The sequence below is a fragment of the Coenobita brevimanus genome, chromosome 53, assembly GCF_032717465.1.
Source record: "Coenobita brevimanus isolate Jiangsu-jjx chromosome 53, ASM3271746v2, whole genome shotgun sequence".
Lineage (NCBI taxonomy): Eukaryota > Metazoa > Arthropoda > Malacostraca > Decapoda > Coenobitidae > Coenobita > Coenobita brevimanus.
Genome location: NC_137006.1, coordinates 4,344,801 through 4,367,776, shown reverse-complemented (window position 1 = coordinate 4,367,776; position 22,976 = coordinate 4,344,801). Strand labels below are relative to the sequence as shown.

Genomic DNA, 22,976 nt, shown 5'->3' with positions numbered 1-22,976 from the left:
AATCTATTTAGGCTGCAGCAACTCCAATCTATTTAGGCTGCAGCAACTCCAATCTATTTAGGCTGCAGCAACTCCAATCTATTTAGGCTGCAGCAACTCCAATCTATTTAGGCTGCAGCAACTCCAATCTATTTAGGCTGCAGCAACTCCAATCTATTTAGGCTGCAGCAACTCCAATCTATTTAGGCTGCAGCAACTCCAATCTATTTAGGCTGCAGCAACTCCAATCTATTTAAGCTGCAGCAACTCCAATCTATTTAAGCTGCAGCAACTCCAATCTATTTAAGCTGCAGCAACTCCAATCTATTTAAGCTGCAGCAACTCCAATCTATTTATGCTGCAGCAACTCCAATCTATTTAAGCTGCAGCAACTCCAATCTATTTAAGCTGCAGCAACTCCAATCTATTTAAGCTGCAGCAACTCCAATCTATTTAAGCTGCAGCAACTCCAATCTATTTAAGCTGCAGCAACTCCAATCTATTTAGGCTGCAGCAACTCCAATCTATTTAGGCTGCAGCAACTCCAATCTATTTAAGCTGCAGCAACTCCAATCTATTTAGGCTGCAGCAACTCCAATCTATTTAGGCTGCAGCAACTCCAATCTATTTAGGCTGCAGCAACTCCAATCTATTTAGGCTGCAGCAACTCCAATCTATTTAAGCTGCAGCAACTCCAATCTATTTAAGCTGCAGCAACTCCAATCTATTTAAGCTGCAGCAACTCCAATCTATTTAAGCTGCAGCAACTCCAATCTATTTAGGCTGCAGCAACTCCAATCTATTTAGGCTGCAGCAACTCCAATCTATTTATGCTGCAGCAACTCCAATCTATTTAGGCTGCAGCAACTCCAATCTATTTAGGCTGCAGCAACTCCAATCTATTTAGGCTGCAGCAACTCCCATCTATTTAGGCTGCAGCAACTCCAATCTATTTAAGCTGCAGCAACTCCAATCTATTTAAGCTGCAGCAACTCCAATCTATTTAAGCTGCAGCAACTCCAATCTATTTAAGCTGCAGCAACTCCAATCTATTTAAGCTGCAGCAACTCCAATCTATTTAAGCTGCAGCAACTCCAATCTATTTAAGCTGCAGCAACTCCAATCTATTTAAGCTGCAGCAACTCCAATCTATTTAAGCTGCAGCAACTCCAATCTATTTAAGCTGCAGCAACTCCAATCTATTTAAGCTGCAGCAACTCCAACCTATTTAAGCTGCAGCAACTCCAACCTATTTAAGCTGCAGCAACTCCAATCTATTTAAGCTGCAGCAACTCCAATCTATTTAAGCTGCAGCAACTCCAATCTATTTAAGCTGCAGCAACTCCAATCTATTTAAGCTGCAGCAACTCCAATCTATTTAAGCTGCAGCAACTCCAATCTATTTAAGCTGCAGCAACTCCAATCTATTTAAGCTGCAGCAACTCCAATCTATTTAAGCTGCAGCAACTCCAATCTATTTAAGCTGCAGCAACTCCAATCTATTTAAGCTGCAGCAACTCCAATCTATTTAAGCTGCAGCAACTCCAATCTATTTAAGCTGCAGCAACTCCAATCTATTTAAGCTGCAGCAACTCCAATCTATTTAAGCTGCAGCAACTCCAATCTATTTAAGCTGCAGCAACTCCAATCTATTTAAGCTGCAGCAACTTCAATCTATTTAAGCTGCAACAACTCCAATCTATTTTAAGCTGCAGCAACTCCAATCTATTTAAGCTGCAGCAACTCCAATCTATTTAAGTTGCAGCAACTCCAATCTATTTAAGTTGCAGCAACTCCAATCTATTTAAGCTGCAGCAACTCTAATCTATTTAAGCTGCAGCAACTCCAATCTATTTAAGCTGCAGCAACTCTAATCTATTTAAGCTGCAGCAACTCCAATCTATTTAAGTTACATCAACTCCAATCTATTTAAGCTGCATCAACTCCAATCTATTTAAGCTGCAGCAACTCCAATCTATTTAAGCTGCAGCAACTCCAATCTATTTAAGTTGCAGCAACTCCAATCTATTTAAGTTGCAGCAACTCCAATCTATTTAAGCTGCAGCAACTCCAATCTATTTAAGCTGCAGCAACTCCAATCTATTTAAGCTGCAGCAACTCCAATCTATTTAAGCTGCAGCAACTCCAATCTATTTAAGCTGCAGCAACTCCAATCTATTTAAGCTGCAGCAACTCCAATCTATTTAAGCTGCAGCAACTCCAATCTATTTAAGCTGCAGCAACTCCAATCTATTTAAGCTGCAGCAACTCCAATCTATTTAAGCTGCAGCAACTCCAATCTATTTAAGCTGCAGCAACTCCAATCTATTTAAGTTGCATCAACTCCAATCTATTTAAGCTGCATCAACTCCAATCTATTTAAGTTGCATCAACTCCAATCTATTTAAGCTGCATCAACTCCAATCTATTTAAGCTGCAGCAACTCCAATCTATTTAAGTTGCATCAACTCCAATCTATTTAAGCTGCAGCAACTCCAATCTATTTAAGTTGCATCAACTCCAATCTATTTAAGCTGCATCAACTCCAATCTATTTAAGTTGCATAAACTCCAATCTATTTAAGCTGCATCAACTCCAATCTATTTAAGCTGCATCAACTCCAATCTATTTAAGCTGCATCAACTCCAATCTCTCTAACAACTCTCTTCACTCACTTTGGCTTTGCCTCCCCAACCACCAGCTCCCTCATCTTGCGTCTGATCCTTGTGCTGGTCCTCTCGTCAGTGGGCTGCCCTCCTCCACCCCCAGACCCCTTCCCTGGACTGGCCCTTGGAGCAGACACGTAGAATTTGCGTCCGTTTGAGGAGGGGCAGCGGTTGAGTGCAAAGTCCTCCACAAACAGTATGCATCCCCCGGCACACAGGACTGGTGGGGAGGTAGGCAAATTGGTACAGGCTTACACATGACTTCAAGGGTAAATTTTGCATCAACCACCTAGTGAAGAGCTGCCATTAGGTGACCAAGGCCGACGTATGTGAGCATGCTGGAGCCTTTATAAACATCACAAACGCAACAAACACCAACAAACTAGCTGCTCATACTCTGACATCAACAAGAGCCTTTATAAATGATTCAAACGCAACAAGCACTAACAAACTTGCTACTCATACTTCGGCATCAACAAGAACTATACATCCACCAATACACAGGTCTGTAGGGGAGAAGGTGGATTGTACGAGGAGTGGCATGTGGATAACTCATGGGGAATTCTTTGCACTGTTAAATACTCAACACTTGGTTTATCATTGAAAAGGACTTCATTACACTACACTGTATCAGACTGCTGGAAGACAGAAAGAAAAGGTCCTGAAACTGAAGGTAATAAGTAATACATATACAAAGAGACAGACACAGACAGACATGAGAGAAACAGACAGATACACAGAAATAAGCAAATATATAGCCTATAGATATAAATAAATACTGATGGAAAGAGATATAGACAGACAGATATGGTAGATAGATAGACAGGCTGCCACAGATAGACAAATGTACTCAAACGATATCTTGTTAACATGGAATGAGTCAAAATGAAAGAGAGTTTGACAGATAGATAAACCAGCAGAGAGGTAGAGATAGATAGATAGACAGGTACATACAGACAAATAAATAGATACATATATAGATAAACTGATAGGCAGGTAGACAGATAGATAAATAGATAGATATACTCACATGCCATCTTGTTAGCATGGAAGGGGTCAAAGTGAAAGGCAGTGAGAGTCTCGGTATAAGACTTTCTCCACAGTCTGGTGTTATGCCTGGTATCCCACACCACCAGGGCGTAGGGAGGGTGTAGCGCCGCAAGAAGGTGCTCGCTGCCATCACTACCCCCAAGCCACTCCAGTTCTGTGGGGTTGGAGACAGTGGGTGGAGTGTCAGCAGTGTGGTGTGTTGAGCTGGCATTCTGTTTTGCATCATCCATCCATCCATCTATCTATCCATCCATCCCTCTATCTATCTATCTATCCATTCATCCATTTATCTCTCCCACCCTCCATCTATCTATCTTATCTATCAATCCACTTATCTGTCTCTCCCTCCATCATCTATCTACCTATCTGTCTATCTATCTATCTATCCATCCATCCATCCAATTATCCCTCCCTTCCTTCCTCTATCCATCCATCCATCTATGTATCTATCTATCTATCCATCCATCTATCTGTCCATCTATCTATCTATCTATCTGTCTATCCATCCATTTATCCCTCCCTCTATCTATCCATCCATCCATTTATCCCTCCTTCCCTCCATCCATCCATCCATCTATCTATCTATCTATCTATCTACCCACATATCCCTCCCTCCATCTATCTATCTATCTACCCACATATCCCTCCTTCCATCCATCCGTCCACATATCCCTCCCTCCCTCCTTCCATCCATCCGTCCACATATCCCTCCATCCCTCCTTCCATCCATCCGTCCACATATCCCTCCCTCCCTCCTTCCATCCATCCGTCCACATATCCCTCCATCCCTCTTTCCATCCATCCGTCCACATATCCCTCCCTCCCTCCCTCCGTCCACATATCCCTCCCTCCCTCCTTCCATCCATCCGTCCACATATCCCTCCCTCCCTCCCTCCGTCCACATATCCCTCCCTCCCTCCTTCCATCCATCCGTCCACATATCCCTCCCTCCCTCCCTCCCTCCGTCCACATATCCCTCCCTCCCTCCTTCCATCCATCCATCCACATATCCCTCCCTCCCTCTTTCCATCCATCCGTCCACATATCCCTCCCTCCCTCCTTCCATCCATCCGTCCACATATCCCTCCCTCCCTCCCTCCCTCAGTCCACATATCCCTCCATCCCTCCTTCCATCCATCCGTCCACATATCCCTCCCTCCCTCCCTCCGTCCACATATCCCTTCCTCCCTCCTTCCATCCATCCGTCCACATATCCCTCCCTCCCTCCCTCCCTCCCTCCCTCCATCCACATATCCCTCCCTCCCTCCTTCCATCCATCCGTCCACATATCCCTTCTCTCCCTCCTTCCATCCATCCGTCCACATATCCCTCCCTCCCTCCTTCCATCCATCCGTCCACATATCCCTTCTCTCCCTCCTTCCATCCATCCGTCCACATATCCCTTCTCTCCCTCCTTCCATCCATCCGTCCACATATCCCTTCTCTCCCTCCTTCCATCCATCCGTCCACATATCCCTTCTCTCCCTCCTTCCATCCATCCGTCCACATATCCCTCCCTCCCTCCCTCCGTCCACATATCCCTCCCTCCCTCCTTCCATCCATCCGTCCACATATCCCTTCTCTCCCTCCTTCCATCCATCCGTCCGCATATCCCTCCCTCCCTCCTTCCATCCACTCCCTTTCTGTCTCATCAGGAGTGTAGGCGTCCCCAGCAAAGTTACTCTGTCCTGACATATAAGACAAACGTGATCAGCCACGCTCACCCAAGCAGTATTATGGTACAGATAACACTCCACACACCCCTTGGACATAAACCCTTACAGGCTTGATTCAGATGGGGCACCTTAACTCACTAAACCACCAGGCATTACTTGGTTATATATTTACCATCCAATGCAGTAAATGGCTTCCTGGTTTATAGGAATCATTTGGTTTGTCACTCAGTGTAGAGTTACCCAAAAGAAGCACTACAGTGAGTGTGTGAATGATGGCCACCTCCACCTACCACAAAATCTGTTTTTCTATCTCCCAATATTCCATCAATCCAAGTCAGTTTTTGCACTTTTTTTTTTGTCATATCCACAACAAATCACAGGGACACTGGTCACTGAAGTAAACTGCAACCTGTTTGCAGGACAAACTATTGGGACAAGTGTCAAAACTTGGAAGACATTCCTGATTTTTAATGATGACCACCTGTACTATACAGGATAACTGCATCCATTCTCAGACCCGGCACACAAACATTCTTGGATTGAAATCTTTAGGTGGGCAAACAGGTCAGGATGATGATGATATAAAATGTAAAAACTAATCTAATAAAGCTTTAAATATTCAATTCCAAGCCCAATAAACAAATATTCTGACCTAACACAGGCTTGTTTCCATCAGAGAGTGTGGCGGTGACTTCAGCACGTGTGACGTCCCACACCAGTATGGTGTAGGCAAGATCCGCTGAAGCCAGTGTCAGGTTGTATGGGGCGCTGAGCTGGTGGTAGTGGCGGGTTTTGCGCCATCGCACCTGCAGTGGTACAGGGACAGAGGCGATATTAATTTAGGTTACGTTAACACTACATATTGCACAGAAATAATACCGGTATAAATACAGCTATATATATATTTTGAAAGACAGTTTTCCATACTTGTATAGGTCAACCTTTTCCATAAGATGGCTACTTTCCAAGCTGTACAACCTTCCACAGTATACCCACCATGTCTTTAAACTCTGAGGTCCCTTCTCAAGACTTCATTGTATATTTTCCCTAATCTACACAATCCACACACACACACACACACACACACACACAAACTACCTGATATTTGGAAAAAAGCAAATATAGTCCCCTTATTCAAGAAAGGAAATAGACAAAATCCTCTCAACTACCGACCAGTATCACTGACTAGTGTTGTAAGCAAGGTATTAGAAAAACTTATAAGAAAAGCTTGGGTAAATCATCTAGAAAAACACAGTATGATAACAGAAAGACAGTTTGGTTTCAGAAAAGGAAAATCATGTGTTACTAATCTGTTGAGCTACTATGACAGAGTAACAAACACAATACAGGAAAGGGAAGGATGGGTGGACAGTAACTATTTAGATTTCAAGAAAGCTTTTGACACAGTACCACACCAAAGACTTTTATGGAAGCTGTACCATCAAGGAGGAATTCGAGGCAAACTGTTTTGTTGGATGCAAGACTTTCTCATAAAAAGAGAAATGAGGACAGTACTAAGAGGAAACTACTCATCATGGAAAGAAGTGACTAGTGGAGTACCACAGGGTTCGGTGCTGGCACCAATCATGTTTTTAGTGTACATAAATGATATAAACAGTAACACTGGAAATGAGAGCTATCTGAATATGTTTGCAGATGATGCAAAAATACAAAGGAGAATTACTAGCACAGACTCTTGTAGGGAGCTACAAGAAGAATTAAATAAACTTCATGAATGGAGTAGTACATGGCAAATGGAATTCAATGTGGACAAGTGTCATGTAATCAAGTTTGGTAAAAGTGGAAAAAGACCTGATTGGGATTATAAGTTAGGAAATAAAACCCTATACACATCAGAAAGAGAGAAAGACCTAGGTGTGATTATCAATAACAGACTATCTCCGGCTGACCACATCAGCGAGAAGGCACGGAACATGTATACACTGCTTGCAAATATGAGAATAGCATTCACATACATAAATGAAGACATGCTAAAAAGGATAATAACATCATTCATTAGACCAACCCTGGAATATGCATCAGTAGTCTGGAGTCCTCATCTCAAAAAGCATATAGACAAGATTGAAAAAGTTCAAAGGGCCGCTACAAGATGGATACCAAGCTTAAGGGACCTAAGCTATGAAGAAAGACTAAATAAACTGAATCTACCAACACTACAGGAGAGAAGGAAAAGAGGTGACATGATAATGCTATATAAGTGCATATCAGGAAAGGAGAAAATAGACATAAATGATTACTTAACATATGGAGAAGCATCAGCAAGAGGACACTGCAAAAAACTGCATAAGAAGAGAGGTGATAAAGACGTAAGGAAATTCAGTTTCCCAAACAGAGCAATTGATCAATGGAATGCACTACCGAATGAAATAGTGTGTGCCAAAACAATTCACAAATTTAAGGATATGTACGATAAATATGGTCTAAGACACGGGACAATACGAGCTTGACTCATTCCTGTAAAGATACAATTAGGTAAGAACAATTAGGTAAGGTAAGAACACACACACACACAATTTCTTTCTGTGCCTCACCTTCACCACATGACTGCGGTGCCGTGAGAGGGTCTGTGCACACTGTAGGGTTACTGGATCAACAACCACTACTGTCGTCTGTGCTCCATACGCCAACAGACCCTGCCAGCCCCTGTAAAATACAAGAGCAATGGGTGCAGGGGAGGATAGGGGAGGTGGGGAAGGGAGGGGAGGGTAAAGTAAGGTAAGGCAAGGGAAGACTTAGTATGGTAAAGTAGAGTAGGGCAGGGTAAGGCAGGGCAGGGCAGGGCAAGGTATGGTAAGGTATGGTAGGGGAGAATAAGGTAACAACAGACATCATTCCATCAGCAAAGTTCAAAATAAGGTGCAAATTTTGATCACAAACAAACATGCTCATAATGTGGAAGTACAGTATTCAGTTTCCCATTTATCTATCTATCTATCTATAGCCCGACGCCCTAATCCTGCAAAGGGTGGCTGCAGACAAAACGCCTCCAAGTTGATCTGTCACCCACCATTTGACTACCCTTCCCCCAACTCACTCCCCCCTCCCTCATATACCTCTCAACTCCATCCCTCCACCTCATCCTCGGTCTACCCCTCCCTCTCCCTCCCTCCACCTCACCTACATACACCCTCTTAGTCAGTCATTCATTCTCCATTCTCTCCACATGCCCAAACCACCACTGTGCATTTCTCCTAATCTTCTCAACCACATCCACATCATCTGATTCCCATTTATCATTACTGTATATAGGCTAAACCACTAAGTAACTGACATACTCCAACACTAAACCCTTTCCTGTTACAATTTTTGCCACAAGAGCTTGATAAGAGTTGGTGGGACAGCTTCTTAACAAGTTATTACAGGCCGAGGATGAGATGGAGGGATGGAGTGGAGAGGTATATGAGAGAGGGGGGTGTGAGCTGGGGGGAAGGCAGTGAAATGGCAAGGGACAGGGTGACATGGAGGAGATTTGTTTGTGGCTACCCCTTATGGGACTGAGGTGTCTGGTAATAGATAGAGATAGATTACTGGTATAACAGTTAAGTCTTTCAATAGCTACAATGCCATATGAAGAGCATCATGGAGTAATTCTAAATGTGGCAAAATTGAAAGTGAGAAGTATGAGGATTTGTCTATCTTCTATCTATCACCAGATCCCTTAATTCCATAAGGGGCAGCCACAGACAAATCGCCTCCTCGTTGCACTGTCATCTGCCACTTGGCCACCCTCCCTCCAACTCACAACCCCCTCCCTCATATATCTCTCCACTCCATCCCATCCTTGGTCTTCCCCTCCACCTCACCCACATACACTCTTCTAGTCAGTCTCTCATTCTCCATCCTCTCCACATTGCTAATGATCTATATTTTTCTCTTGTAATCCCTAAACAATTTTATTCAGCTTATGTACAATGTCTCACCAAATAAGCATGTAATTTTGGGTATAAAATACCCTAAATACCCAAATCTAGCCTAAATTTTCATAACTTAATCAAGCCTAATCATATCTAACTGAATTAATCCTAACCTAATCTAATGAATCCCTTATTTAATCACATTTTCTTTTTCATGGCACCTCTTCATACTTGAAAACACACTTCTACACCATTACAAAGACTCTCATTCAATTCAAAGGCAGGTAAATTTTTAAAATATTTAGGAGGTGGCCTAACATACTGAAGTATACCAAAAAATATACAAACCAATCATGATATAAAAACTGAGATCAAGGCCAAAGCTAAAATTTTACCTTATTTTGCCCATTTTAATCTCAGCTCCCAACCATATTCATACCTCGTAAGCATGATTCTGCCTATAGAATTCTGGAATACCCTTTGAGACTCAATAAGTTAAATAACAGGCTAAGTATTAGTGTTATGGCCATGTCAGCAGCTCGGCCCCGCCCCCTGACAGCACTCACCAATCCAGCGCGCCCTTATTTTGTGGGCTGACGGGACCCGGGATGGTCCTGGGTAACACTCGCTGCAGGCCTGGGGGCAGCTGGGGCAGGGGAGGGGCGCTAGGGGCTTCACCACCTTCACATTTGTAGACACCATCCTCGCCCGCCATCATGGGTTTGTTTACGTCAGATTAGAACCAGCTTTGCCAAAGTAAAATAAAATAAAAATCGCTAAACATGCTTTCAGTAGACGCTAGAATGTTGCTTACTGCAAACAGCTTCAGAAGTTCTCAAGAAAAGGTAATGAAATCTTTATAGGACCTTCAGACATTTGCAAAAAAAACATCTGTAGATTATCGCTAAATTTTTCCTAATCAAGCAGTGAAGATTATCGCTAAATAGAAGCGAAGACTTCTAGAGCAAGCAAAAATTGTTAAATTGACATTGCTAAAGAAAAGTGTCAGGTATCGGAATCGGCGCAACCTTTGTTTCGGCTCATTTTAAGTTTCATTTGTTTCATGATTCGTTTATAGACTTGTCGTCTTAGATATCTTACGATGAACATGTTCCTCAAGTAATGTGCCAGTTACAGTCTATCAAAAAGTGAAGGAACTCCGAATAGTCTTTATTTCTGTTACCATTGTTTTTTGCTTTTGCCTTCTGATGATTTTTAGTTTCACGTATGGGATTAAAGCAATAGACAGATAGACAGAGTATCAGTTTTCTCTCTACTTTAGCATCATTGCCCAATTTTTCCTGACTGTGGACTAATGAAGGAAATTTCTCACTTGTTAAGGCTACACGGCACGAATAAGCCTATATTTTTCGTGTATTTCTTTGCTTTTCATGCAACATTCACAGAAGCACTGCTACCACCCCACTCAGTGAGAGGGGTGAGCGAACCCTTGCCAACACCTGTGACATACGTGGCTGCCCTTCCCATTCCCCTCATGAACGTTGAATTATGAATGTTGCAAGTATCACACTCATAGGACTAATAACCTTGCCTAGGGTCCCTGCGTTCCTGATGGGAATATAGAGGAATAAGAGGTACTGGGATCGAGAGACACCTTCACGTGCTGGCATCGATGCTCCTCTGGCAATAAAAACATTTCTCGACTGTCCCTCTATACCCTTTCTCTCTCTCTCCCTCTCTCTGGTTCCGTAGTTGTAAAAGTACTTGGTACACCTTTTACAACAATAAATCTTTCTAATCAAATCATTCTCTCTCTCTCTCTCTCTCTCTCTCTCTCTCTCTCTCTCATTTTTGAGGGGCTACTGACACACGTCATCATAGTGGAGGGGGAAGGTCTCTCCATTTCCCCCCTCCTCTCTCTCTCTCTCTCTCTCTCTCTCTCTCTCATTTTTGGGGGGCTACTGACACACGTCATCATAGTGGAGGGGGAAGGTCTCTCCATTTCCCCCCTCCTCTCTCTCTCTCTCTCTCTCTCTCTCTCTCTCTCTCTAGCTAACTATCTATCTATCTATCTATCTAGTGAGGCGCCTGTACAGGAAAAGGTAACGGGATATAGAAAAAAAGGCAGGAAACCCGGGTGACAGGGAGAGGACGAAAAATTACATCATTCCAGGAAATTGATTAATGCTGTCGTTAGTTTGCATTGCAGTCCGGTATTTGGAGTAAATTTCAAATTTATGTTCAAAACTGAAGTAAAGCATCTCCATTAATTAATAATTATAGCAGGAAAAATTGTTAAAAAATGCGGGTATGAAAGTATAGAGCTGTTGGTTTTGACACTACTCGGCAACTTCACTTCGAAAAATACAAAATAGCCAAGAATATTTAATCATAAGCCTAATTTTGCGTAAGTCGGGACTTAGCTTTTACACTGGATGTTGGAAGTATGAGAAAATAAGAATAACGAAGGAGGAATACTGTGGAACCGAAACTAAAAAAGCTCGAGACTTTCCCACCATCTCGGCCAATGGGAAGTCGCCACACCGAGTTTGATGGCAGCGAGACTGGCCGGGGGTCGCGTCTAGTGTCCTCCAATTTCGCAATTTACACGTCGAGTACGCCGGATCGAGACTGGAGCCTTAGCGCACAGGTACACCGACACCATATCTACCCACAGGTGAGGCGGGTGGGCGAACAGGGGTGCAAGTCGGGAGATATTAGTGTGGTATATATGGTGACAGATCGTCTGGAGGGAATCAGCTGTTAGGTATCCAAGTCCACGCGTAGCATCTCGGTGCACCGTATTGTTAAAACTGAGTGCACGAAGGTGTGGACGGGACTCCAGGTGTTTATTATAATTTTTGAAGCATGTGGTGATGATAGAACATGTGCGACCCCTCTGTGCCGTCGCTAACTGCACTCTGTAATATGGGATGCAGTCAGATTACAGGTGTTCCGTGATTGATAGTCAAATATTAGGAATTGCCAAGATGTGAATGGGACCCCAGATTTCTGTTTTAATTTCTGAAGCTCATGGTGTTGATAGAACACGACTGACCCCTCTGTGCCATTGCTAACTGCGCTCTGTAATGTGGGATGCAGGCTAATTACATGCAAGATTTACCGGTACAGGTGTTCCTTATGTGATAGCCTTAAATTAGATGGCATACATCTTTACATATTTACTTTTGATAAAATTTGTGTTGCTTTATTGCCTGATAGGTTTTGTAGGAGATATATGTTTTTATTGGTGATGAAAATCATTATGGATTTATTGGTGATGAACATCGTTATGGATTGGTAAGAACTTTAGGTTAGTGATGTATAAAAATGTTTAATTTCATGATCACAGATATTCCTTGAATAGATTAATAGGTGCATGGTAGAATGATAGATAATTTATTATTTTATTGAATGAATTAATAGGAAATTAATAGAACTTATAGAGAAGTTATTGGTTTTTAGATTTCTTCCAGTTTAACCCTAATACTGAAGACTGTATTATATATTAACTCTTTCATTATTAATTTGCAACAGAAGCATTATAGGACAAGTGTACAGTACAGTATTTACAAATGCTGCAATATACGGTAACTACAGCACTGACAAAGAGAGTATATGTGAGTGAGGTGGAGGGGGAGAGAGTGAGGGGAAGGCCAAGGATGAGATGGAGGGATGGAGTGGAGAGGTATATGAGAGCAGGGTGTGTGAATTGGGAGCAGGGATGTGAAATGGCAGGGGACAGGGTGACGTGGAGGCGATTTGTTGGTGGCCACCCCATATGGGATTTAGGCGTCTGGCAATAGATAGACAGACTTCAAAATACTTAAAGTTGTGGCTTCTGCTAAATATTATCCTAATCTTAATGACTAGTACAGCTTGACAACATCAGCTTTTAAGATATTGTATATTTTTAGATAAGCAGTTGGGTGCTTGGTGAGGTAGATAAAATGATAGATAACTCAGTCTGCTCTCATGTAGTACTGATAAGAGAGTGAAGAGTCTGTAGTGTGTTGAGGTATATGAACTTAGATATGGAGAGAATGAGAGATTGACTAGGAGAATGTGTGCATTAGGTGAGGGGGGAGACTGCATGAGTTGGAGGGGGAGTTGAGTTGGAGAGAGAGCAGGCAGAGGGACATGGAGGTAATCTGTGGCCACCTCTTGCAGGATTAAGGCGTTGAGCGATAGATATATAGATAGATAGATAGACAGTGAGATAGATAGAATTGGATGCTTAGTGAGATAGATAAAATGTTAGATAAATCGGTTGTCCCATGTTTTAGTAGATCATTGAGGTAGTACGATAACTGAGATATTAATGGCTGTGATGATGATGAGGAGGAGGACGAGGATGATGATGGTGATGAGGAGGAGGAGGAGGAGGAGGATGATGATGATGATGAGGAGGAGGATTGTATATATATATGCCTTATCAGAATCGTAAAATATTGATTGATTTTAATATTCCAGTTGTGTATTTTGAAAGACTGATGGGTGAATGGAAATTTTGGCTCATTTTTTGTAGGATTTTGATGTCATATTGCCAGCATTTTGTTTTCCAATATACTTTTTTTATTTTTTTTATTTTTTCTTGAGCCTTCTTACTTCAGTTTATATAGATTTGTGAGAGGAGAGGAGATGATTGTGATGATGATGATGGTAGCTATACATGGTGATGGTGTTCATTTGATGATGGTGATGATAATGGTGGTGGCTGTGGTGATGATGATGATATTGAAAGTGGTGGTGTTTGTGGTAATGATGATGATGATAGGGGTGGTGGTGGTGGTGATGATGATGGGGGTGGTGGTGGTGGTGGTGATGATAGAGGTGGTGGTGATGATGATGATGATGGGGGTGGTGGTGATGATGATGATGATGGGGGTGGTGGTGGTTGTGGTGGTGATGATGATTATGTTAGTGATGGTGGTTGTGGTGATGATGGTATAGATGGTGATAATGATGATAGTAGTGATGATGCTGATGATGGTGCTGCTGATGATTTAGATGTGGACTTATGTAGTGGAGCATTCTTTTTTCTGACTTAAATTACTTCAGTCATAGCCTTCTAAGTTACATAGGAGGGTCCTGGGCTGTTGTGTAATCAGTAATCAGTGGTTCTTTGATAGGGAGTCCAGACATTCTCTGTCTATTGCCAAACGCCTTAATCCCGTTCGGGGTGGCCACAAACAAATCGCCTCCATGTCGTCCTGTCCCCCGCCATTTCACTGCCCTGCTCCCAACTCACATCCCCCTCTCTCATATACCTCTCCACCCCAGGCATTGTCATTTTTATCATTTTTAACGCCTGCAGTCAAATGGTGGGTGACAGAGCGACATGGAGGCGTTTTGTCTGTGGCCACCCTTTGCAGGATTAGGGTGTCGGGCTGTAGATAGATAGAATGCTTGTGTGATGGGGATGGGATTGAAGGTGTGGAGAAATACTTTGAGATGGCCATGTGGAGTGGATGGAGAGTGAAAGACTGATTAGAAGAGTGTATGTGAGTGAGGTGGAGGGTGGGAGAGGGAGGGGAAGACCAAGGATGAGATGGAGGGAGGGGGAGACCAAGGATGAGGTGGAGGGGGAGACTGAGGATGAGGTGGAGGGGGAAGAGGGAGGGGGAGACCGAGGATAAGATGGAGAAGGGGGGAGAGGGAGGGGGGAGGCCGAGGATGAGATGGAGGGATGGAGTAGAGGACTATATGCGAGGGGAGTGTTAGTAGGGGGGGGGGCAGCGAAATGGCAGGGGACAGGGCACATGGAGGTGATTTGTTTGTGGCCACCTCTTACAGGCTTAAGGCATCTGGCTATAGATACGTAGTGAGTGAGGTGGAGGGGAGACCAGAGGTGAGTTGAAGAGATCTAGGAGGGAGGCAGGTGGTTGGCAGTGGTGGTGACTATCATCCACTCACGTGATGCAGTGCTGCCTGAAGAATCCTAAACTGTTGTAGCGATAAAGGCCAGTTATCGTAAAGTCAGCAGTCTGTTCTTACACTTGAACCATACCCTTTACTACAAGAGTTCTTTGGCCCCTAAGCTAATAAAATGTGATGATAGTAAAGATAAGGATTTTGTTACAGAAGAGATAAGGGGTGGTTTTTGAGGATGATGATGATATGCGTCCTAAGAATATCCAGATTATTATTTTTTTTTTGTGCTGGGTGGTAGTTGTGATAAAGGAGGGTGATGATGATGGTATTCAGATGGTGATGATGATGAATGATGATGGTATTCAGATGGTGATGGTGATGATGATGGTATTCAGATGGTGATGGTGATGATGATGGTATTCAGATGGTGATGGTGATGATGATGGTATTCAGATGGTGATGGTGATGATGATGGTATTCAGATGGTGATGGTGATGATGATGGTATTCAGATGGTGATGGTGATGATGATGGTATTCAGATGGTGATGGTGATGATGATGGTATTCAGATGGTGATGGTGATGATGATGGTATTCAGATGGTGATGGTAATGATGGTATTCAGATGGTGATGGTGATGATGGTATTCAGATGGTGATGGTGATGATGGTATTCAGATAGTGATGATGATGATGATGGTATTCAGATGGTGATGATGACGATGATGGCATTCAGATGGTGATGATGATGATGGTATTTAGGTGATGGTAATGATGATGCACAAGCTGTAAGAATATCCAGCCTAATCCTTTCTTTTTTCCCCCATAACAGAATGATGCTGGGTGGCAGTGGTGGTGATAGAGGAGGGTGATGATGATGATGATGATGATGATAGGTCTCAGTAATAACCTGTCTTTCTTTCTCCCCAAACAGAATGATGCTGGGTGGTAGTGGTGGTGATAGAGGTGGGTGGTGGTGGTGGTGATGATGATGATGGTGATGATGATGAACAAGTCTCAGTAATAACCCATCTTTTTTTTTTTTTTTCCCTAACAGAATGATGCTGGGTGGCAGTGGTGGTGATAGAGGAGGGTGGTGGTGGTGGCGGGTGTTTGTGGTGGTTGTGGTGGGGATGCTGTCCGCTACACAAGCCGTCACCATCATGAGCATCGACTTTGGCTCAGAGTGGATGAAGGTGGCTGTCGTGGCGGTAAGTTTGGGCTCGGAGGGTCGTCGGTTCGCCCCTTCTGGACGATTATTGGATTTCCTTTTCACTGACTAATTTTGCATCGTGTACACTCCCCTCCGTTTCTAAGTAGTACAAGGGGGTGGTGTGTTGTGGCTCTTATGTAGCGTCAGTGTTGTATGTTCCATTCTCTCTCTTTCTCACTCTCTCTCTCTCTCTCTCTCTCTCTCTCACATATACCTCTCCACTCCATCCATCCATCTCATCCTTGGCCTCCTCCTCCCTTTCCCCCCTTCACCTCACTCACAGACACACTCCTCATTAGTCTCTTGCACTCTATCCTCTCCACATGGCCAGTTAATTAATATCCTGCCACCATTTTAACAGCCTGGGGTGCCAATGGAGATCGCGCTGAACAAGGAGTCCAAACGCAAGACCCCAGCGGCCGTCAGCTTCCGCAACAATGAGCGCACGTTTGGGGAGGACGCGCTGACAAACGGGGTGCGCTTTCCTGCCACCAACTACTTCTACCTGCAGGATCTACTGGGCAAGAAAGTGGACAATCCCATGGTGGAGTTGTACAAGAAACGGTTTCCCTTCTACACCATTGAGGCAGATCAGGAGAGAGGCACTGTTATATTCCGCCATTCAGAGTGAGTATTGCACTGCTTGCTACGGCATCAGGGGGTCTTGTGGAAAGGGTGCCAATTCAGGTTATTAATATTATTATTATTGTTATTATTATTATTATTATTTTATTATTTTATTATCATCATTATTATTATTATTATTAAGTTAGGGGGAGGACAGCATAATGGCAGAGAACATGGCAATGTGGAGGTGATTTGTTTGTGGCCACCCCTTACAGGATTTAGACATCTGGTTATAGATACATATAGATTATAATTATTATTATTATTTATTTATTTTTTGTAATTTATATCGACAGATGTCAAGATCTCCACATTTTTTTTTTTTTTTTTTTTTTTATAGGAAGAAGGAACCAAAGGCTATGAGCCCACATAACTTGTGATCACCTCAAAACTGTCATACTCTCTTTCACCTTAACTTTGGCCAGATTTTCGTCCTTTTGTAGCGTACTTCACGTAGCCCAGCGGCAGGAAAAGAAAATGGTATATGCTGTTCACTCTCCATCATGTTCTAGTATCAGATGGAAAGTTGGCAATTTTAGGCCAGGTTAGAGTAAAAAGAGTGTAGTTAGGACCATATTGATGATGATGATGATGATGATGGTGGCAGTGTTGATGATGGTATTGGTGATGATGACAATGATGATGATGAATGGTGATAATAACATTGGTGATCATAGTGGTGACAGTGTTGATGATAATGATGGTGCTGATGGTGGTGAGTGTTGATGATGATGATGATGGTGGTGACTGTCGATGATGATGATGATGGTGGTGACAGTGTCGATGATGATGGTGATGGTGGTGACAGTGTTGATGATGATAATGGTTATGATGGTGGTGACAGTGTTGATGATAATGATGGTGTAGATGGTGGTGACAGTGTTGATGATGTTGATAATGATGATGATGATGGTGATGATGGTGACTGTTGATGATGCTGATAATGGTGATGATGGTGGTGACTTGATGGTGATGGTGCAAGTAACTCTGATGGTGTTAATGATGATGTTTTTGTGGGTCAGTGGCAAGACATACAGTGTGGAGGAGCTGGTGGGTCAGCTGTTAGGCCATGCGCGTGACCTTGCCGCCACACACACCGACCAGCGCATCAAGGACTGTGTCATCACCGTGCCTGCCTTCTTCAACCAGGCCGAACGACGCGCCATACTGACAGCTGCCGAACTGACTGGACTTAAGGTGGGGGTTACGTTTATTTTTTAAAGGTGGTTGGTGTTGGCGATCATCATCCACTCACTTCATGCAGTGCTACGTACTTCATCCTACACCTTTATCATACTTTTTCTGTGTGTGCCCTCTTCTCTTCCTGTTTCTCATCATCATCTGCTCACTTCATGTATTGCTGCCTACTTCTTCCTTCACCTATATCATTCTTTTTCTGCTGCTGTCCTCCTCTCTTACTCTTTCTCTCATTTGCCTGTCACTTTTTATTACTCTTCATTCTTTTCAGGTGGCTTTACATTGAGTGACAAGCCTAATGGTTTCCTGTAAGCCAGGAAATGATTTACAATGCTGGGTGGTAACCATATGACCAACCCATACGTGTTCCCTACGTGTCAACAAGTGGGTTGGTGGAGGGTTAGTGCCCCTCCTCATAAAACAACTAACTCAAGGACAAATGGCCACCCCTTACGGGATTATGGCGTCTGGCTATAGGTAGATAGATGTAAAGAGAGGCCATTGACCATACTAGCATTTTCAGTAAAGGTTTTTCATTTGATGGCACTTCTTTTTATGTTGCAGTTGTGAGCCAGGTCCCCAGTTGATTATTATACATCAGTTTTTAGGTTGGTGTGTGCCATAGTGTAGCCGTTATACAGTAGTTTCTGAAGTTAAAAGAATTATTCCTAAGAAAAAAGTTTGAGACTGGTTTTATAGGTATGAGATGGAAGAAGGCATGGTGAAAATTGGGCATACAAATTTCTTTGTTAATATGTTCTGCTGTAGCTGTAATGAGAATCAGAGTACAATTATCATCCTGACTTCTTAGTTGTATGTGTCAGTCCTATGGGGAACAGTTAGAGATGTTTGTGCAGATTTAAGGGTTAAGCACAGTGTAACTCTGCCATTGCCCCACAGGTGTTGTCACTCATGTCCAGCAATGCAGCGGTTGCACTGAACCACGGGATGTTCCGACGCAAGGAGATCAACGGCACAGCGCAGAACATCCTCTTCTATGACATGGGGGCGTCATCAACCACTGCCACCATCGCTGCATACCAGACCGTCAAGACCAAAGACCGTGGATACTCAGAGACCAACCCACAAGTTACTATATTGGGAGTAGGGTGAGTGCAGGTCTGGGACTGAATTTTAATGGCATAGGAGGCTTTATGGCACCTTCCATTGCACTTAATTTTATTACACAAACGATACATGGAGAGACAGACTGACCAATGAGGAAGTGAATGAGCACTGTGGTTTGGAGGTGGATGTGATAGAAAGCGTTAGGGGAAATGCACTGAGGTGGTTCGGCCATGTGGAAAGGATGGAGAGCAAGAGACTAATGAGGAGAGTGTTTGTGAATGAGGTGGAGGGAGAGAGAGGCTGAGAATGAGATGGAGGGATGGAGTGGGGAAGTATATTAGAGAGGGGGTTGTGAGCTAGGAGCAGGGCAGTGAAATGGCAGGGGACAGGGCGACATGGAGGCGATTTGTTTGTGGCCACTCCTTATGGGATTGAGATGTCTGGCAGTGGATAAATAGGCTCCTTAGAACTGGAGCCTTAGATTGGAGACTTAAATTATCCCTTTACAGTCCACCATCTCATCTTTGGTGGATGTGGAGGGAGTCAAGGGATGTTTGTTGCACTGGGCAGTTGAATTGCCTGATTTTGTGAGTGCTACTACCTGAAGGCATCGATCTTGAGCTAAATTATGGCCAGAGTTAATTCAGCCTGTCCCCTTATCTTTGGCCAATTCACTAATCCCCTTTTTTTGACCAACAGATATGACCGGACATTGGGTGAAGTTCAGCCTGTCCCCTTATCTTTGGCCAGTTCATTAATCCTCTTTTTTGACCGGCAGATACGACCGGACGCTGGGCGGTCTGGAAATGCAGCTGCGGTTAAGGGACTTCCTGGCCAAGAAATTTAACGCGGTCAAGAAGACAAGCAACAACGTGCTTGACTCCCCTCGTGGTATGGCCAAGCTGTTTAAGGAGGCCGGCAGGCTGGCAAAGGTGCTGTCGGCAAACTCGGAGCATCTGAGTCAGGTGAGATAAGGAAGGAGGGGAAGGCAGAGTGAGAGTGAGGGAGGGAAGGGAAGGAAGGGAGTGAAGGAAGGAGAGGAAGGCAAAGTGAGGAGGGAGGGAAAGGAAGGAAGAAAGAGAAGAAGGGAGAGGAAAGCAGAGTGAGAAGGAGGGTAGGGAAAGAAGGAAGAGAAGAAGGCAGAGCAAGAAGGAGGGAGGGAAAGGAAGGAAGGAAGAGAAGAAGGGAGAGGAAGGCAGAGTGAGAAGGAGAGAGGGAAGGGAAGGAAGGAAGAAAAGGAGAGAGGTGGGGAAGGAGACAGAAGAGGAGGGATGAAATGCAACAATGTATTTAACTCTTTCTGTGATATTGCCAAGCTGTAAGAAGAGGCTGACAGACTGGCAGGGGTGCTGTCAAAAACCTGGAGCATCTGAGTCAGGTGAGAGAGAGTGAGCGAGTGACCCACCTCCACTTTGTTTACAGGTGAAGAGAGTACTAAATGATGAAGACTAGGGCTATTGGTGATGCATGATGAAATTGAGGTGATGTGAATGGATGTGTTTATGTGAGACAGTGTGTGTGTGTGTGTGTGTGTGTGTGTGTGTGTGTGTGTGTGAGAGAGAGAGAGAGAGAGGGGGGGAGGGGCATGAACAGAGTGAACAAGTAATCCACTTCCACTTTTTTGCTTACTTCAGGTGGAGGGTGTACTGGACGATGAGGATCTGAGGGTACTGGTGAAGCGCGAGGAGTTTGAGGAGTTGTGTGCGGATGTGTTTGAGCGCGTCCGTGCCCCCGTCGACGGTGCCCTCATCTCTGCTGGTATGGACATCACCGCCATTGATCAGGTGGGAATTTAATTTGTTGCGGTACATTCCATTTTCTTCGTTCATAGTTGCCGTATCATTTGACAGTGGATAACAATAGTGGTGGCGCTGAACTGAGGTTGATGTTATCGTGCTTCGGCAACCTACCATTCAAAAGTGCATCTGATTTCGTGTTTGGGACGCTTGTGATTTGTGTATAATATGTTCGTGTATAATAATATTCGTGTATGATATATTCGTGCATAATAATGTGATTCGTGTATAATATGATACAAAATCGGATGTACTTTTGAGTGATGGGTTGCCAGGGTACAATAATGACAACCTCAGAGTCATGTGCTGCGACTATAGTTTCTCTCTCTCTCTCTCTCTCTCATTCTTTATCATTACAGTTTTGATAATTCTAATATCTTTCTCCCTCTCTGCAACAGTTCATCATCGTTGGAGGTGCAACGCGCGTGCCAAAGGTGCAGTCAATCCTGCAGTCCGTGTGGGGCCGGGAGCTGGGCAAAAACATCAACGCGGACGAGGCGGCGGCCATGGGTGCCGTGTACCGTGCTGCCGACCTCGGACAAGGGTTCAAGGTTAAGAAATTCCACGTGAAGGAGGCGGTGCTGTTCCCGATTGAGGTTAGTCTGGCTCTGATATTTCCTGTATTATTTTTTATTTTTTATGTTTTTATTTCTTTAAGAGGTTAGTGAGGCTCCGATATTCTCTGTTTTTATTTATTTATATTATTTATTTTATTTTTTTTTGAGGGAGGGGGGAAGTGAGTTTGGGGGAGGGCAGACAAATGGTGGGTGACAGAGCGACTTGGAGGTGTTTTGTCTGCGGCCACCCTATGCGGGATTAGAGTGTCGGGCTATAGATAGATAGGTAGATTTTTCTTTTTTTTTAATGCAAAGAAGAAGGAACCAAAGGCCAGGAACCTGCAAAGTGTTCCCTCCAAGAAAAAAACAAAAACAAGATAACAGAGAGCCAAATTTTTATTATTTTTTTATTTTTAATGCAAAGAAGGAGGAACCAAAGGCCAGGAACCTGCAAATTCTCCCCTGCTGAGGTTGGTAAGGCTGTGATCTTCCCTGCTGAGGTTGGTAAGGCTGTGATCTTCCCTGCTGAGGTTGGTAAGGCTGTGATCTTCCCTGCTGAGGTTGGTAAGGCTGTGATCTTCCCTGCTGAGGTTGGTAAGGCTGTGATCTTCCCTGCTGAGGTTGGTAAGGCTGTGATCTTCCCTGCTGAGGTTAGTAAGGCTGTGATCTTCCCTGCTGAGGTTAGTAAGGCTGTGATCTTCCCTGCTGAGGTTAGTAAGACTGTGATCTTTCCTGCTGAGGTTAGTATTTGATCTTCCCTGCTGAGGTTAGTAAGGCTGTGATCTTCCCTGCTGAGGTTAGTAAGGCTGTGATCTTCCCTGCTGAGGTTAGTAAGGCTCAGATCTTCCCTGTAGGTTAGGAAGGGGATGTGGGAGTTGGGGTGAGGTAGGTGTAATGGCAGGGAACAGGGCAACATGGAGGCGATTTGTTTGTGGCCACCCCTTATAAGACTAAGGTATCTGGCTATAGATAGATAGTTTATGAATTGCTTAAATGTGGATGGTTTTGCCTGTGAGGTGGAGTCAGGATTCCAGGGCCTGAATGGTGGGTAAATGAGTATGTTGCCCAATTCACTGGCCATATTATTGATCCATCTTGCAGGTTTTTATCTTTCCTAGTTGTCAGATCCTACCTTACCCCAGCCTAAGATGAGAAAGGAGGTCAGGATGATGATGATGATGATGATGATGATGGAGGTGGTGGTGGTGATGATGGAGAAAAAGGGTAATGGTGATGATGATGATGATGATGGGAAAAATGGTGTCGATGATGATGATGATGATGGGAAAAAAGGTGATGATGGTGATGATGATGATGATGATGAGGGAAAAATGGTAATGATGATGACAGGAATAAGGGTGATGGTGATGATATTGTGAAAAAGAGTGATGACGATGATGATGATGATGATCGTGATGGGAAAAAGGTTGATGGTGATG

The 22,976-nt window shown here is 43.7% G+C and overlaps 2 protein-coding genes across 2 annotated transcripts in view; one reads left to right on the top strand and one right to left on the bottom strand.

Annotated features, from left to right (window-relative positions):
* LOC145400731 (WD repeat-containing protein 11-like) overlaps nt 1-9,961 on the bottom strand; it is a 30,522-nt gene extending 20,561 nt beyond the window's left edge. Inside the window, exons 1-5 of the mRNA XM_080273165.1 lie at nt 9,813-9,961; nt 7,924-8,035; nt 6,024-6,177; nt 3,676-3,849; nt 2,655-2,865 (exon numbers count right to left, since the gene is read on the bottom strand). Of these exons, the coding sequence (XP_080129291.1) occupies nt 2,655-2,865; nt 3,676-3,849; nt 6,024-6,177; nt 7,924-8,035; nt 9,813-9,961 (800 nt within the window). The remainder of the gene's footprint in view (nt 1-2,654; nt 2,866-3,675; nt 3,850-6,023; nt 6,178-7,923; nt 8,036-9,812) is intronic.
* A 1,858-nt stretch (nt 9,962-11,819) lies between these two features.
* Grp170 (hypoxia up-regulated Grp170 co-chaperone protein) overlaps nt 11,820-22,976 on the top strand; it is a 44,517-nt gene continuing 33,360 nt past the window's right edge. The window contains exons 1-8 of the mRNA XM_080273164.1: nt 11,820-11,884; nt 16,137-16,290; nt 16,654-16,919; nt 17,942-18,116; nt 19,017-19,225; nt 19,963-20,149; nt 20,819-20,968; nt 21,379-21,576. Of these exons, the coding sequence (XP_080129290.1) occupies nt 16,138-16,290; nt 16,654-16,919; nt 17,942-18,116; nt 19,017-19,225; nt 19,963-20,149; nt 20,819-20,968; nt 21,379-21,576 (1,338 nt within the window). The 5' untranslated portion in view covers nt 11,820-11,884; nt 16,137. The remainder of the gene's footprint in view (nt 11,885-16,136; nt 16,291-16,653; nt 16,920-17,941; nt 18,117-19,016; nt 19,226-19,962; nt 20,150-20,818; nt 20,969-21,378; nt 21,577-22,976) is intronic.